A 17,961-nucleotide genomic window follows, 5' to 3' on the forward strand; every position below is an offset into this window, starting at 1 on the left:
GAGGCTGCTGGAGTGGCTTGCTAGTAGGGAGTGAAGATAAGGGTCAGACACCCCATACTGCTGCTGCCCAGCCTGGTGTGCCCACCCAGCCGCCCCCTCCATAGGTGCACTTGCCGCTTCGATAGGCTGGTAAAGCCTGTTCCAGCAGGCTAACATCATGGGCACCATCGTTAAAGCCCCCTCCACCTCTAAACACACAGGGGCTGGTGCACGCTTGCCTGGCCCCAAGTCAGAGCCAGGCAGCTGCGGTGGGGCCGGAGTGGCGTGCACCAGACCAGCCGTGTGTGAGGTGAGGTGAGCTGGGCTCCCCTCTGCAAAGACGAGGCGGCAGGAGGGAGGCAGAGCAGTGCTGACGGCTCAGCTGTGATCCCGCTGCTGCTGGGTTGGTTGGTTGGTTTGGGCTTGGACTGGACTAGAGCCGCGGGGTGGCACCAGCCAGGGGAAAGAGGGGGGAGGCAGCACTGCAGGGGGGGCCGGTCCGGCGGGCTGCTTGTGCCGGGGGGGAGCCCGCCCAGCCACCCGCGCGGGACTGCCCTCCCCGGGATCACAGCGGCCGTGGCTGGCGCCGGCAGCGTACGTGCCGACCTTTCCGCCTCCCCCAGCGGCGAGGTGCCCCTCCCCGCATCCCACCTGCCCCCAGTACTGGGCGTGCGCTGCAGCGGGGGGAGGGTCAGCTGCTGTCCGCGTGCCCGGGCCTCCTTGCGCCGCCGCTCACCCAGACCCGCCGTGGCCGGGGCGGGGCGGGGCTGGGGGCTCCGCCCAGCCCCGGGGCCCCTCCCCCCGCCATGCCGAGAGGAAGCCACCGCCCTGGGCGCGCACTGTGACCCCTCCCCCCGGGGCCTTACCTGTGCAGTGCTGCTGCTCCTGCCCCCCCGCCGAGCCACGGGGGGGGGGCTGGGCACGCACAGTCTAGTCCAGTCCGCGCGTGCACACACCGTGCACTACACAGACGGGAGGGGGAGGGGTGTGTGTATGAAGAAAATTAAGCGCAGGCAGAGACAGGTGTGTGAGACTGAGTGACGTGTGACTCACTTCCCCCTCCCCCCCCAAACCCACTCACACGTGCGTGTCACGCAGACCAGGCCAAACGCCTCCGTTTACACACACACGTATCCAACCGGCCTCCGTCCCAAAGCAGGGCGCGCCAGCCGGCTCCCGCCGGGCAGTTGTTAACGGGCCGGCCGGTGAACGGGCTGCGTGTGCGCGTGGGGGGGGGATGGGCACTGACTGTGTTGTGTGTGTGGCGGGGGGGGGGGGGGGCGCGAGTACGAATCCTGGGCGTGAACAAGGTTAGGCAAGCTTGTAACCTAGCGACAGCGGCTATTTCTAGTCACGGGGCTCACCCAGGCCGGAAGCAGGAACCGTCGGGAAATAAACTTGTAACCTAGCAACAGCTACTTCCGGTTGTCCCTCGACAGACCGGAAGCAGGAAGCGGTGGAGTGGGAGCAAGCGAGGAGCCGTGTCAAGCCCGAGGCAAATAAATAAGCCCACCAAAAGCCCCAGTCCGGGGCTGGGTGCGGGTGACACGCGACGCGCTGAGGTGCCTGGGCAACTATTGGGCCCACCCTGCCCCGCGGCTAGCCCAGAACTACATTTCCCGTCATGCCCCTGGCCCACCCGCGCCGCGCGCAGTCTCGCATCCGCTTCCGGGTGAGGGGGGTCAGCTCCATGGCGGCGCCCTGCTCCTGCCGGAGGTCGGTGGTGCCGCCATCACCATGCTGCCCGCGCTGAGCCGCTGCTGGGCCCAGTGGAGCCGCCGGCCGCTGCCGCTGCTGGTGCCGGCCCGGGGCCGCAAGTCTCGCCACGACCCGCCCGCCAAGTCCAAGGCCGGGAGGGTGAAGGTGCCGCCGCCCGTGGACCCGGCCGAGCTGCTGGTGGTGTGCGAGCGCTACCGGCAGTACCGCCTCGTCATGAAGGCGCTCAGGTACCGGCCGGGCCGGGCCGCAGCTGGGGGTGAGGGCGGGAGCCGGGCCGGGCCGGGCTGGATCGGAGCCGGCGGGCCCCGCACCCGGCTCGGTTCTGGGACCGGGCCGGGGTGTGACGGGGACCCGCACCCGGCTCGTCCCGCGGGGGCTGTGGTGCTGAGCGGGGGTCGGACTGGTCCCGACTGGTCCGGACTGGATGGGATCAGAAGTGGCGGTGAGAAGGAGACCGGAGCCTGGCTGATCTCCGGTGTGACGGGGCCAGGAGCGGCTCGGTCTGTGGGCCTGGGAGAAGGGGGCCTGGACTGGATCCCGGGTGAGGGGTCAGGAGGGGCCCGGCCCGGCTCGTCTTTCAGGCTCTTAGTAGCCCCCTGGGCTGGGTGCCCGGGCAGGCTGCTGGTTCAGCCCGCTCAGGGGCCGGGGCGGTGTCAGGCGGAGGCAGGACACGCAGTTGGGATCAGCTCAGCCAGTGTCCCCAGTAAGCGGGGTCTGGGTCAGAGCTCGGGGGAGCAGGAGCCTTCATCTGTCAAGCACTTGGCTGTGGAGTGGGGCAGAGACCCGTGGGAGTGCTCGTCCTACAGGTGCTTGGAGCAGGGCACCACCAGCCGGGTATTCCACGGCATTGGGATCTCTTCGCAGTCCTGCTCTCTTATCTCGTTTTGTCCCTCCGAGGGGTCGGAAGAGAGTGTGGGGAGCTGGGCATGGAAGGCTGCAGTCTCCTTGCCCTAGCTCAGCCTGCAGCCCCTGCCCCCTGGTGATGTGTCAGAGCCCATTTCAATCACATCTGACTGAGATCCTATCTCTGACAGGCGCTATGAGTTGTCCCGTTGGGGTTGAGTGACCCCAGGGATCTTATCTGTCCATCTGTTTGTTGTGCCTTTGACACGCACCTGCTGGTCAGAGTGCATTCTGTGTCTGTGTCCGATCCCCAGAGTCTGCCTTGGCTCTTTAGCTCAAACTGCAGCATCTCAAGATGTTCGTGCTGGAGGCTCCCAGTTCAATCCCTAGTGCATCAGCTAAGATGGGGGCATCACAACTCACTCAGCATACAGACAGTTTTATTGTATGTCAGTTTCTTCTCAGGCTCTGCACGCTGCCCCATGTGCTCTCTTCCAAGTCCTACAGAAGGGTATTTATTACAAAATACAGAGGCAGAGCAACTGCTGTTTCCAAGTTTGGTGTGGGGAGGGTGTCTCCTTTTCCCAGGACCCCTGCATGCAGCCAGGAAGCACTAAGAACCAACCAAAAGGGGCAGTCTCATAAACTCCCCTGCATGGGCTGGGGAGCCAGGGAGGAGGCAGTGCAGCCTCTTAACCTGCCTGTTCTTCCCTCTGCTTGTGCTCAGGAAGCAATGAGAGCATAGATCCAGAATAGGGGGTGTATGTGTGTATGTTCTTCCCTCCCCTGAAATCCTCCTTCAGGTCCTGGAGAGGAGTCAAGGAGTGAGTAAGAAGGTGTTGGGTGAGATGACTTCTACTGTAGTAACCAGCTGGCATGCACGTGGATAGGGCTGGCCTGCTTACACTGTCTTGCTGAAAGGACCCTTGTAAACCTTAGCAGGAGGGTGAGGAAAAAGCCTTATAAACATTCAGAATCCTGGATTTTAAAGAAAACCCTCCCCAACACTCTGAAAGGGAAATGGCTTTGTCAGGTGAACCTGCTGGAAGGCATCTCTTCCAAATAATTCAAGCTGACGGTGTCCCTTTCTAGTGGTGTCAGGGTCCAGTAGCATGCGAGGGCCACTGGCTTGTGAAAGACCTGCATTTGAATCCATCTCCCTGGACAGAAGCATTGGTAATAAAGGAAAAGCAATGTTGCTGTGACTGTGCGTGCTTAGGGACCTTGTCTCCTTTCTCCCAGGGCTGAGTTCAAGCAAGAGGTGTTATGGCAACAGCGTGAGCGGGTTGATAAAGAGAGGCAGGAGATGTCAATGGAGGAGCACCAGAGGCTGATGACATGGAACAACGCTGAGAACGAGCGGCTGCAGAAAAAGAGGTGAGGGATGGCACTCAGACCTGCCCCAAGAAGGTCTTGGGGTGCCGCTTCAGTGCGGTGAAACTGTGTGAGATGCCAAAGCTACGCAGGGAGGGGCTGTGATTCTTTCCCCGCCCCTCAGAGTTCTTAGGGAGCCTTTTTCTGGTCTCTGATTCAGAGAGCTCATGAATTCTTAGATTCCAAGGCCAGAAGGGACTATTGTGATCATCTCATCTGACCTCCTGTACAGTGCAGGCCACAGACTTCCCCAAAATAATTCCAACGGCAGATCTTTTAGAAAAACATCCAATCTTCATTTAAAAATTGTCCGTAATGGAGAATCCACCCCGACCCTTGGTAAGTTGTTGCAGTGTTTAATTATCCTTACAGTTAAAAATGTCTGCCTTATTTCCAGTCTAGCTTCAACTTGCAGCCATTGGATCGTTTTATACCTTTCTCTGCTAGACTGAAGTGCCCTTCATTAAATATTTGCTCTCCATGTAGATACTTATAGTTGATGATCAAGTCACAAGCTTTCTAAAGTGATTATTTCTTTAAAAGGTTACTTCTGAGGTAGGTTAATGGCTTCCAGAGCCGCCTACCTCTAGGTCGCTGGTTTAAATCCAGCCCAGGCCACTGTACTAAAAAGTATTACTAGCTGCTGGCGGTTCAGCCCTCTGTACAAAATGGGTTTGCTGCCAGTATACGTGCTAGCCAGACAAATGTCCCTCTTGCAGCACCAGCACAGCTGGCACTAAATGGCTCCTTTATTGGCAGTGTTATCTGGCTGGATCATAGATCATATCTTATCTGGCTGTATCCTCCCCCTTTGTATTATGGGACAGGGCTATGGTTACATTTTAAATAGGAGCTCTTCTAACCCTTTAGTTTGTAGTAATCTGCTTGAAATGGCAAAAACTGATACACAGAATATAAACTCTCAGCATGATCTGAAGTTTCTGTGGTGGCTTGATGGAAAAAGCAGGGGCCCAGAGAATACAAATTTAAAAGTCACCCCTTTTGGTGACTTTTGTTTCCACTGAATGCTCTCTTCTTTTGTACCCCTATTGTGTTAGTTATGCTAGGTACGTATGAGAGTAATTTTCGTTGTCGCTGCCCAACCTATCCCTGTTCTGTGATAGTTAGGACTTCAAGCCCCATCTCTCATCGCCTCTAAAAAAGGCTTTCCATCATCTTCTCCTACCCCTGCTAACACCCTGCCTCACCATCCTCGTCCCAGGGGAGAGCAGCAGGTTTCATCTGAATGTTAAATGCTTCCTAGTGAGACTGCTGTGCCTCCCGCTGTCCTGAGCAGGGCAGCCAAGTACCACATATGTGCTCTTGTGCTCATGTCACAGGGAGGAGCGGCTCAGAAGAGAGGAGGAAGAATTGCAGGAGCAGAAGTTACAAGGAGCCATCTACTATGCCAGGTTAAAGGAGGATTTTCTTAAGCAGAAGGAGAGAGAGGTCCTGCAGTTACAGGTATGGAAGGCTTGGGTTTGAGGGCGATGATCACTGGGTTAGGTGACTTTGTGAGCCTCTCAAATTGTAAGCTGCTGCCACTGGCTGTTCTGTTTGGTACCAGGTGTTGGGAGTTCTGTGGAGGCACCAGGCTCACACCCTGGAGAGGGGAGAAAGGGTTTGTTTTGCTCTTTGTCAAAATCCTGCCTTCCCAGCTGCCTCAAGGAGCATCCTTGATGATCTCGGGGTGCAAGAAGAATGTTCTGGCTGAGGGCTTTGAGAACAGCTTGGGGAATACATTTGGAAGGGAGATGAGGATCCTTGTGTGTCCAGGGTTCCCTCACTAAGAATATTATTGTTTCAAGCCCTCCTTTGCTCCTGATGAGTCCTGAGCCCCTCTTGAGGAGTAATGGGAATCTTTGTTGCAGTCTTCAAGCTTTGTCCTCCTGAATGAGGGTTGAGATCCTCAGAGCAGCTGGAAGAGCCACTCCAGGCCCCATAAACACAAGTTACGGGAGTAGCTGTCCTGTGGGGTAGTAACTCTTTGTGCTCCATTAAGTTTGAGATTGGAGTTTGGGTGGGAAGCAAAGGGAAGTTCTCATCCTTCTCCAGTTCATGCCCATTTCATCAGCCCCACCCCTGGCATCTGCTATGGGCAAGTGGACCACATCAAAGTGCAGAACCCCAACCCTTCTGCACTGAAACATGGTCTCATTTTGTGTCTTGTATCTAACTGGCTGCCTTGGAGGGCGCAAATGCTGCACCCACTGAGAGTCGGCCTTTACCTTCCATTGATTTAGGAAGAAGCCAAAAACTTCATCACCCCCGAAAATCTGGATAAGCGAATTGAAGAGTGCCTGGATAACCCTCGCAGCTACAACTTTGCCATCGATAAAGAAGGGCGAGTTGTCAAGCGGACTGTGCTGTCCTAGAGACTCTCTCTTGATCTGGCTGGACAATTCAGATGGGAAACTTTCTCATGTCTTCCATCCAGATGCTGTGCTCAGGGCAGGAGCAAGAGGAAAGGGTTTTCTGCATCATGCATACCAGTCGGCCATAGAATTTCATTTTGACAAACAGCCCTTTGGTGCCAGTTATGATTCCTGCACTGAAGCTGTTACCTGCTTCGTAGCTCATGTCCCTTTGCTTCGGGGTGAATTGCTGCTGTCTCTGAAATAAAGGAATTTGTTTTGTACAGCACTGTAGTTCTTAATTTCTTAGGCACAGTAGTTCAGAGGAATTAGATATATTAAACTATTGGTCTATGAGCTTAAATAGCTTCTATCACTCCAGTGTCTAAGTGCCCAGTCAAGCCTCTGCCAGGTTAAGATTATTCCCTGCAAAACATTCCAAGGATATGTGCTCTGGTAGGTTTTTTCCATCACTGGACACTAGTCATGGGACTTCTACCACTTTCTTAATCTATTTTCTAAACTTTCCAACCTAATTTCCTTCTTTCTAGACTAGTGGATGGTAGGAAGCCCTAGATGTGATACATCTTGATTCTAGTAAGACTTTTCACAGTCCCATGTGATGTCCTCCTAAGCAAACTAGGGAAATGTGGTGTTGATGAAATTACTATAATATGGGTGCGTAACTGGTTGAAAGACTGTCCTCAAAGAGTAATTACAAATAGTTTGCTATCAAACTGGGAGGAGTTACTAAATGTGGTCCTCCAGGGGTCTGTCTTGGGTCCAGCACTATTCAATCTTTTCATTAATGGCTTGGATAATGGAGTGGAGAGTGTGCTTATAAAATTGGTGGATGGCCAGTTTGAGGGTTGCATGCACTTTGGAGGACAGGATTAGAATTCAAAAGAACCTTGATATCTGGGAGAATTGGTCTGAAATCAACAAGATGAAATTCAACCAAGACAAGTGCAAAGTATTGCACTTAAGAAGAAAAAAATCAAATGCACAACTATAAAATGGGGAATAACTAGGGAGGTGGTAGTACAACAGAAAAGGATGTGGAGGTTATAGATCACAAATTGACTGAGATTCAACAATGTGATGCAGTTATGAAAAAGCCTAATATATTTGGGGGTGTATTAACAGGAATCTCCTATGTAACACACGGGAAGTAATTGTCCTGCTCTACGTGGCACTGGAGAGGCTTTAGTAGGAGTACTGTGTTCAGTTTTGGGCACCACGCTTCGAAAAAGATGTGGAGAAACTGGAGAGAGAAGACTGAGGAAGGACCTAAAAAGTCTTCAAATATGTTCAGGGCTGTTTAGAAGAAGATGGTCTATGTTTCTCCATATCCACTAAAGGCAGGACAAGAAGTAATGATCTTAATCTACAGCAAGAGAGATTTAGGTTAGATATTAGAAAAAACTTTCTAACTATGAGAATAGTTAAGCACTGGAATAGACTTCCAAAGGGAGGTTGTGGAATTCCTGGCATTGGTGATTTAAGAACAGGTTGGACAATCACCTGTCGGGATGGTCTGTGTTTACTTGGTCCTGCTTCAGTGCTTCTTGAGGACCATCCCAGCGCTACATTTCTCTAATTCCCTGGGGGAAACTACTTTGTAGCAAAAAGTCTTGCTGTCAGGAGGTCGGTTACTGATTTACAGCATAAATTATTTTTGGTTAATTTCTTTCTATTATAGTTCTACTTCCTTTGATTACTCCTTAAGTAGCCCTCCTTCTAGAGAAAAGTATTTATTAAACTGCAATTAAGATTAAGAGCACTTATCTGTAAATTAAGATTGGGAAAAAAAATTTACAAGAAGTTTTATAGTAATCAAAATGTGAGGAAAACAGATTAAAAACCAGGGCAATTCAGAGTTGAGGTCAAACTTTTTGAAAGAAACCCAGATGTTTGAAACAATGGAAACACAAAGTTAAGACATCCAAGCTACCTTAACTGTGTCCTTGTAATGGGATCGAACTTGGAGCTTAGACTGTGTTCACTCCTTGTTCTCACCCTAGATCTTTCTCAGATGTGCTTGCCAGATAGCTGTCCCCTGATTCTGTTGTTTGTTTCCACTAGATGGCTTTAGGATTTGTAAGTACTGAATCATGCTTTGCTACTCACATTTCTAATCCCTGCTGGCTGTGTCATGGCTTGGTTCAGTCCTCATGTGGATCTGCCCTTCTGGTTTTGATGTCATTGGCAAACTTGATCATGGCTGAATTTGCTTGCTTGGTGCAGGGAACTATGTTTGTGAAGCAGAGAGTACACCACTGGTGCTCTCTATATCAGTAACTCTTTCCTTTAGGTCATGGATTCTCAACCTAGGATTCATGAGCAGATCTAGTAGGACTACCCTATCCTTCCCATATCGTTAAATGGGAGAGTGTCCTGACAGGATGACGGAAGGATCTCAGTGGTCCCAATATGGAAAAGGCCATGAACCCTGACTAGATCATTAATTAAACCTATGGGTTCCAGTACGGACCCCTGTAGCACCCCTGTGACTTGCTCCTCATAGCAAAGATTTGGACATGTCATTCACTACTCTGATTTTTTTTTTTGTTCACTGGTAGATTCTTAATCTGGAGATTTTACTGAGCCGGCATATCTCCCAAGCATTCATGATCTTATGATTCTTGGGGCATTCCATCCCCAACCCATCATGAAGCCCCAGATCAAACCCCTTCCTTTTAAATTGCATGATAGAACCTTTTTTATACCACACCAATGACTGGGAAGATGGAAATTTCCATCAGTTTTTTGACAAATAGAGGAAGCATTTAATTTTAATGCAGTTTGTTTTGATTTTAATACATTACAGTTTTAATATTACATTAGTTAATAGATTTGATATTTTAACATAATGTAAAAGTCAAGACAAAGCATTTTGACGCTATCAAAGCAAAAGTTTCGGCATTCGTTTTGCAGAAAATTTTGGCTCTCTGTTCCGAATCAGAATGAAGGTTTTTTTTCAAAATGTCGGAACTTCTCTCGGCATGGAAGTTCTGGGTCCGGACCCGTTCTAGCTTTTATTGTGACAGTTAAGGGAGTTGTTCAGAGCTGTGAATGACCAAGGTTATGTTCTGATTTAGGGGTCTTCCTTTGGGCTTCCAATATTCTGCCTTATTTAAACTCTTCTGTCACCCCAGGGGCATCTTTTAACATATAAGCAGTGAACTATCTACCCAGCAGCTTAAAGAGAGGACTTTGCTTTTCAGTGCCTATGCTGCCCCTAGGTGCTTAGAAATCCTTCATCGTTCTATTTCCTCTGATTACCCTTTCAACAGCAGCACAACATTACTCTCTTTCCTAGCATTACCTCCTCAATCCTACATTCATCATCTGCAGATAGCACTTACAGCATCTGGCTGTCGGGAGCATTGCTCTTATCCCACATACAGTCCCCCAGGCTCTTAATTCACAGTATGGCCTTCCAGGTCCTTGGCTTGCACTGGCCCTGCTTTTCAGGAGACATCCCTCGGCTGCTGGATAAAACTGTGACCCTTGGTGCCAACTGGCAGAGGGCACAGAAGGTGCCTATGAACTTACAGGAATCCTCCGGGTCAGGTCTAGGCATATTAGTACACCAGAGGGTAGCACGTAAGGTGTCTACCGAAAGCCAGTAGCCCACTGGTTATTGTAATCAGTGCAAAATGTACATGTGGATAATATATAAGGAGTTATGTATCTATACTAAAAATATGTTCTTAAAGGCTAGGAGTTAAGATAGGTGCCCAGCCAGGAGGTACCAGGTGCTTACCTCTCTCTCTCTCTGGTCCTATGGATATGGCGTATTATATGCTTCACAATGGATGCCTAGTTGCACACTGAACCAAATGCTAATCAAGAGATTGTGAAGTCAACAAGAAAGAGGTATACAGGGAAAAAACAGCCAACAGGGGGCATCCTGTTTATGACTAAGGACAATGACTCAGGGAGCTATAATGGGGGGTGCCAAGATACACCCTGGATCCTTTCATCGAGGAGGCAAGGTGCCACTATGTTACGTCTCATGAAAAAGGGTCCCAGGCAGGCCTGGCTGTAAAGCTCCGATGATCACTACCGCATTAGACAGGAGATTATCTTGTTACTTAAACCTAGGGTCTGAAATGCATGTTATAATTTTATTTTACCTGGAACCTTTTGTTTCCAATACTCCTCCTTGCTATCACTCACATCTCTGTCCTTGCTAAATAAACTTGTGCTTGTTTTCTCATAAACATACAGCGCTGCGTGTCCAGGGCAGCAGAGATCTGAGGTGGAGCTGGTAAACGGGGGCTTCTTTGGGAGCAGTGCCTCTGTGATCACTGCAAGTGTCCAGTGGACCAGGGGCTGGATACTCCAGGGATACGCTCAGAGGGGTTGGGGCTATTGCAGTGGGGCCTGCGTAGGCCTAGAGCGGTGAGTTTGCGTTGCCCATGGCCAAGAGGTGTCAGGGCGCTGTCCCCAGGCAAGCGGCAGTAAGGTGCCAACCCTGTGGACCCCTGGGAAGCGTCACAAAACCCCATCCAGGTCCTTAACTGCCTGCTTAGGTAAGTGATCTACATTCCTCCCCTCCCCCATCCAGGCTGTTCCAAGAAGCAGCGTCTCCTGTACAGAGCGGGGATGTGAATCCCAGCTACGCAGACCGCGAAACTGTTGAGTTTGTTACAAAGCCAGGGGAAAAAATAAACAGAAGGATTTTTTTTGTTCAAGTTTTATTTCTAGCTGGGGATGTTGTTTAAATGAGTGCTGAGGTGCAGAGTGGCCAGGTTAGTGCATCATATTGGACTGGCTTTTGGTCTTTCACATCCTCGTACGTGGCAAATCCTGTCACTTCATCCCTCATGTATAGCGGATGGTCTAGGAAAACAGTGATTCTTGGTCACAGGCCGAGTCCACCATGCAGCCCTCTGAAGAGAAACAAAAGCACGTAAAAGGAAGTGAGGCGTGACCTGGGCCACTGAAGTTATGTATAGCTATGTTGGAAAACACCTTGGGCCAGATCCTCGACTGATGTAAATCCGTGTTACTCCATGAAAAACTATGGTGCTCGACCATGATACACCAGGTTTGGGTCTGGCGTAGGATGTGGGTGTGGGGTGTCTTTCCTGCAGAGGAGCTTCTATAAACTATTGGCACTGGGTGAATTTCACCTCTGTGCATGGAGTATGGCCGGAGGTGACTGCTGCTAACTCTTCCTGAGGCAATGAAGGAAATGACAAGGCTGATTGAGACTTCTCTCCTTTGGGAAAGGAGGAACCGGGCTGGACTGCTGCTAATATTAACTTCCCCACTTCTTCTCTGTCCATGGCCTGAGCACTAGATAACGGCCCACGGCCTTTGCAGAACTCTTGTCATTGTGAATGCACCAGCACGGAAGTAACCATGCCACGGTGCAATATAGCTCCTGCCGTCCGAAGATCTCAAAGTGCTTCCCAAACATGAGTGAATGTAACCTCACGGCCCTCCCCGGCAGGCTGAAAGTATAACTGTCCATACTTTACTGATGGGGAAACCAAGGCGCAAAGTGGTTAAGCAACTGTCCCAGGGGCCCGCAGGGAGTCTGTAGCAGAGGCAGAGATAAAGCTCATATGTACTGAGCACCTCCCTCCCCAAACCCATCATCCTGTCTCTTAGCCACCAGGCCTCTCCCCCATGTTAAAAGTGCCTGGGAGCATTGAGAATAGATGTCTGGTGTTACATTAGCAGCTGTAAATTGGGGCGGGGGAGGGATTGCGCTAGTTAATATGAAGCAATGATTAAAGCAGAAGCTAAGCAAGTGCGCACTCACCGTTGTTACAGCAGATCCCAGGGGCTGCGCAGCTCCCCCCAGTGGTCCCGCATGGCTTCCTGCCAGACTCGCAGGGTGTCGGCAGGTAATTCTCTTCCTGGCATCGCAGGGTTTCTGAAGTACCAAGGTAGCATCCCAATTCCGCCCCACAGCAGATGCTAGGGCCAAAGCAGTGGCCTTTGTTCCTAGGCCCACACGGGATGCACTGTTGGGGGAGAGGAAACCAAAGGCCAGTTAATGGGGAAAACAACATCCCTTGCTGCTTGGGACCTGGTCCAAAGCCTGTTGGAGTGCGTGGGAAGTCTGACACTGTGCTCAGTGCACTGTGGATCGAGCCTGTAGGATGCCATCTTTCTGCCTTCATGGGCCAGTGGCTAAGGAGCCCCTGTACGCTCAGCTCAGGCCTAGCACTTCCGTTCTAGTTTTCACTTGGTACTGGACACCTTATCGGGACGTGAAATGTTCTTACAGGAGCTCTCAGTGGAACTGGGTGTGTTGGGGAATGATACGTTCTCTGGAGGGGTCAGAACCCCCACCCCAAAAGCATGGGGCCAGAATTCCCAGACAGTGAAACCGACTCGAAAATAGCTAGCTGTGCCCCAAACTGAAACTGACCAGAAGGGGGTGTCACTGTTCTAGCTGGGGGGCAGTGCCTGCGCGGGCGGGGGCGGGGGAATAAAAGAAGAAATTGAATTTTTGTGATTTTTTTTTTTAAATAACTGAGGCTATTAGTAGCCAGCCTAGGGAAGGAATTGTTTGGGAATGTAATGTGTGGACAGTGCCCCTTTAATTAACAGGCGTAACGCCACGACTCCAGTAGTGTTTGATGCCATGCCTTCGCCTGCGGTGCTGTGCTGTGCTGGGTGTCGCAGTGCGTTTCATTTATTAAGCACAATAGCTAGTTGCGCTAACAACCTCCCTGGACTTAGGCTAGATCATGATTTTCATGGGAACGTCCCCAGGGTTTGGCTGAAGATCAGTGAGCGAGGAGGACTGCGGCATGGCTATTGCTATGGCTTCTACAAAACACTGATGCTTTTGTGTCTCGGTTCAAGATTAAACCTCCTGGCAGCCCTTCCCCAGGCGGTCAGAAGCAGCCAGATCCTCTGATTTGAACTGGGAGTTCATTGATAGAGGAAGGGAAGCTTTGAAGAAACAGAACAAAATGCAACTCACGTGAACGAATAAAGACCTAAAGGGCCAGAATCTGCTTTCGGTTGTTCCCTGCCAGCCTCGGTTCAAGAGAGCAGAATTTTGTCCTATCCTTTTCATACATCAGTGATCATTGGGTACCTTTCTCGAATCTAAATGCATTTTTCCCGCTCCCAAATCATGGCCCCTGCTAGCATCTCTTATGCAGGGGCCTCCCGCTGTAGGGCCCTATTCCTCCAGAGTGTTTTGCCTTCCTCGGCACCCTTTGATTAAATAGGGTCACAGGGAGTATGATTGATTGATTCATTCCCTTTGCATCTCCCCACCCCCTCATTGCAGCTGATGCAAGGAATGTTATCTCCTGTGGTGTACAGGATACATGTTACGTCTGTACAGACTGACTCAGAAAACGATCAGTAAAATGTTCCTCCTAAGCGAAATAGCCCTTGCTTGTGTGGTACAGGGTCTGAAAGGCCACAGGCCTTTTCTCCCCCAGCCCCTACTGGGTTTGGGCCCCAAGAGTGGACGGCCGGGAGAAGGAACTTGTAGCAGAGCACTGAAAACTCGTCTGCCCCGTATATCGCCCACGCTGCTCTTCTCCCAAAACCAGCTCTCGCTAACGGGCTGGCCAAGCTCAGCAGTGATGTGGCTGATGCCATGGCCTGCTGCTGCTGGGGTATCACAGCTGTATCTCGGCTGGCCAGTTCCTGCTGCCACAGGCCATGCTTCACCAGTGTCCATGTTGGACGGCATTCCTGACACGCACGGCAGACTTTGTGCCCGCATCCCTGCAGTATTTACCCCTGTGTTTCAGCACCAGCCTATTAGCAGGAGCTATTTAATGTCACATGATGCGTTTATAATTGACGGGGAGTGGGGGGGAACGTCACTGTAGCGCAAGCGTTCAATCTAACCCCCCCCAAGGCTCTTTGCTCTAGGCTAGTCCCAGTGCCCCAGTCCAGGTCTTGTCCCCTCTCCACCCAAATGAGGCTGCTTCTGCCTTCGCTTCCAAGCTACACTGTGATGCCAGGCACCAGCGTTACCAGCGGAGAAGATTCTCGCCTTTGCATCTCCGCTGAGGGTGCTGAGGGCATAGGCGAGGATCTTCTCTTCTGTTCCCTGGCATCACAGTGGCCTCCCCCACCTGCAGCAACTGGGAGCACAATTGCAGAGAAAGTCCTACTCATCCCCAGCAGCCCCGTGGGGATGGGTCATACACGGGCCAGTCGCATGTGGCCCCTGTGACCTGGGCCTGGAGCATGCTCAGTGCAGATTAAAAACAACGAGAGTCCTGTAGCACCTTAAAGACTAATAGATTTCTGCGGGCATAAGCTTCGTCAGATGCACCTGTTTTTGCTGTATACAGACTAACAGGGCTACCCCCTCTGGAACTTTTCAGTGCAGATAGAAGCTTCAAAGAATTTAGCTGCCACACTCTAACACATCGCTACTGAATTCATGCAAACGGTTTTCTTCAGAGGCTTGTAACATGGCCAAAGTTGGGCGGCTTATTCCACGAGGCTGGCAAAAGGCACAGCTCTGATCCCAGGGCGACCCCCACGCCCGAGTTTCAGGTCCCTTCTCCAAAGAATGGGGACACTAGAGCTCCGTAACAAAACAGATGTAAGGATTTTTTTTAATGGGGGCAAAACAATGTATTCCCCCCAAATCTCAGCCTTGAACACGGCCAAGCTATTTTAGCTGAACTTTTCAGAAGAAAATTCAGGCTGAGGCAGACACCCAGCATGGTAAATTTCAAACCGAGCAGTGGAAGTTTGGCAGCGTTGTAAAACACAGAACTATACTGGGAAGGATTGGACAACCGTCAAAATAGATGCTGCACATCTTCCTGCCTGCAAAGCAATCTGATATAGACAGCTACGTTTGTAACAGGTTAGTCCTGCTTTGAGCAGGGGGTTGGACTAGATGGCCTCCTGAGGTCCCTTCCAACTCTAATATTCTATGATTCTATAATTCACTGCCAAACTAGACTTCTGATGTCCTCAGTAATTGGGCTGATCATTGTAGTACAATAGTGTCCAGAGAACCTGATTGAAACGCGATCCGATTGTGCTGGGTGCTGTACACAGGCACAGTAAAAACAGCTTCTGCGCCAGAGGGTTTCCCCTCTAAATAGACAAGACAGCTAAAGGAAATATTATCCCCAGTGTACAGATGGGGAACTTAAGCACAGAGAGATTACAGGACTTGCCCAACACCACACAAGGTGTCTGTAGCAAAGCTGGCGATTGAATCCAGATCTCCTGCCTCCTTCTCAGTCTCCATCCAATGCTTTAACCACAAGACCAAGGCTGCAAAGTCTGGCTGCTTACCGCGCATCTGCAATGGGACTTGTGCGTGTGATAGACGTTCCGCTTTAAACGCGTAGGTAATAAATGATCTAAAGAGGCTGACGGAGGTACTGACAATCACAAGCTGCACTTCTCCGCTGCCCAGGTGCTTAGTATACGCTGTAGCCTGTGCTTGCCTGATTGGCTGCCCGTTGGACACAAAGACAGTTAGGAAGGTGGTAGGGGAAGAAAAGAGGGACTGGGTAATGCATGTTAGCTAAGGCTTGTTCTAGTTCTTGCAAGAAGCTTTACAAAATTCACACCTGTCCCTGTGTGCCAGCACTCCGGGAGCCGCAGCCTAGGTGCTGGTGGTGATCAGGGTATCAAAACCTACGGGTCTAGTTGCTAGGGTTTAGATAGCCACCATCCCAGCTGGTACAGCTCAGCCCCTTGCCAGAAATCTCCCCTCTCGCATCCTAGATGTGAGCCTTTTGGGTTGGAGGTGAGCCCTCTGGTACAGTCACAGGGCAGCGTGTGCTGGCCCTGTCTGCGAACGTCCTCACCCAGCCCTAAATTCACTGTAACAGCCCGCCGGGACGGCGCGCATCACATACCTTTCTGACATCCACGTCCAGGACCGAGCGCTTCCCGCCGATGGGGCAGTTCTGGATGTAACAGGCCGAGGAGAGAGCCAAGAGCCACAAGATGCAGATGGCCAGAGTGTTGTGAGACATGGCGGCTGCTGCTGAACTTGCGTCGCTCTCGAGCGGGATCAGGAAAGCCCTCCAGGTTTTTGTCTTCACGCTTCACAGGGTGGCTGCATATATAGCGCCAGCTGCAGCCGCTCAGACATGCCACCACCAGCGTCACTCATTTCCCTTAAAAATTACACGGCATTGCTTTGCACACCAAATAGCATTGCTAATAATCTAGGGTCAAGGATGTGAGGTCAGCGAAGGAGGAATCATTTTCTCCTTGGTGCTTATTCCAAATATGGTGAGGCAGGAGTCGAAGTCTAAGAGTTTCTTTTAATTGGCACAGGCTGGCAGGGCCGCGGGGGGCGAGCACACAAAGCAGGAGTGGCCCTCACCGGCCCTTGCGGTCCCGGGGCGGGGCGAGTCCTTGTTTTGCTCTTTGAAGAAGACGATTTTCTAGCAGCTAAATTTCATCGCGCACCTTTCAGCCCAAGAGCCTCCTAAAGCAATAGACAAATATCAACAGGCAGCACTTCGTCCACCTCTGGGGTAGAACGCAGCAGCTGCTTGACAGCGCACAGCAACACAGCCCGACGCTCTCACCCAGCAAACACAAGATGCTGTATGCAACTGTAAGAAGAGGGGGCATTTACGTGGGTTGCATATAATCCCCCAGGATACCATTTAGCCAGGACATCGCGTTCTTGTGATAAATATCATGGGATCTTAAATGGCCACCAGTGATCAAGACTGTAGTTTTACACCTCCCTTCTAGCTGACAGCGCCCCCCCCCCCCCCATATCTCGTTGGTTCAGTGGTCTCAGGGGGAACAGTACCACCCGTGCCACTTCCTAAAGCACCTGTATGCGCCTTGGCTTGCACCCTCCCAGCAGCTATGCCAACCCTACTTAGACCGAGGGCTGCCCAGCTCACAGGAGTGTGAAAGCTACAGCAGTTTCCTGGGCAAACCGTATAGCGTTAAGCTAAACGTTATCGAGTTACGTTCGAGTATCTTAGGCATGCGTTGTAGCAAACATGCAAATGGTTATGTATTCCTGTGGGAGTGAATGGACTGTAACGTCTTTATGGGGAAGAGTTGACTAATATAAACCTTGGGAGGGGTTATAAGCATCAAAGAACCAGTTGAAGCGATGGGCCAGAGAAGAATGAGCTTTTAAAGTTAAATGGGTTTCCCAGGAAGCCTTTAGGGAGAGGTGTACACAAATCAACTTCCTCTGGCTATGCAAGAGCTCAGCCTTTTGAAGCTTTGCCCTGAGGCTGGGATCTTTTCCTGTTGCTCACTTGTTACAGGAGGACGAGATCAGAGGCCCAACCGGTATAAACGAGCAAGTCATGCCTGTTGTTGTGCGGGGCAAACGCTGTTACGCCTGTGTAACAGAAGACCCCAGCGTGGGGTGTGACGGACTGACACCCGTCAGAGCCCAGGTTGGCATTGGGGTAATCTGTGGTAAGCGGATTCGCATGCGTGCAGGTTCTTCTGTTGCTTGTAACGTTTTCTCTGTGATGCTTTCACCTTAAGAATAAATGCGATTGCACAGGAAAAACTGTACGTGGACCTTTATAACGGCATTCACAGGATAGGCAGAGAGCTGTGCAGCCTGGGAAAGTCCTGGTCAGGAGGGAGAGAGGGATGCAGGACTCCACCCAGGAGAGGAGTCTATGCCCATGCTAGACCCTGAGAAGGGAATACAGGTGCAGTTGCCCTGAACTGTGATAAGGGAATTGGACTGAGATGCCCTCATGCCCAGCAA

General features: G+C 51.1%; 2 protein-coding genes across 2 annotated transcripts; one reads left to right on the forward strand and one right to left on the reverse strand.

Moving 5' to 3' along the window:
- Window positions 1-1,512: 1,512 nt before the first annotated feature.
- On the forward strand, window positions 1,513-6,553 carry MRPS26 (mitochondrial ribosomal protein S26). Its single transcript, XM_067533477.1, has 4 exons — window positions 1,513-1,925; window positions 3,784-3,918; window positions 5,256-5,379; window positions 6,159-6,553. The coding sequence occupies exons 1-4, from the start codon at window positions 1,717-1,719 to the stop codon at window positions 6,288-6,290; spliced, it is 600 nt and encodes a 199-aa protein (XP_067389578.1). The 5' UTR covers window positions 1,513-1,716; the 3' UTR covers window positions 6,291-6,553.
- Window positions 6,554-11,070: 4,517 nt separating this feature from the next.
- LOC137143666 (neurophysin 1-like) lies at window positions 11,071-16,228 on the reverse strand. The gene is made up of 3 exons (XM_067533580.1): window positions 16,109-16,228; window positions 12,052-12,256; window positions 11,071-11,170 (listed from the first exon to the last, which is right to left on the reverse strand). Exons 1-3 carry the CDS (start codon window positions 16,226-16,228, stop codon window positions 11,121-11,123), a joined length of 375 nt encoding a protein of 124 aa, XP_067389681.1. The 3' UTR covers window positions 11,071-11,120.
- Window positions 16,229-17,961: the final 1,733 nt, after the last annotated feature.

Source organism: Emydura macquarii, unplaced genomic scaffold (genome assembly GCF_026122565.2).
Source record: "Emydura macquarii macquarii isolate MOO-44397 ecotype Brisbane River unplaced genomic scaffold, CSIRO-AGI_Emac_v2 contig_3345, whole genome shotgun sequence".
Classification (NCBI taxonomy): domain Eukaryota; kingdom Metazoa; phylum Chordata; order Testudines; family Chelidae; genus Emydura; species Emydura macquarii.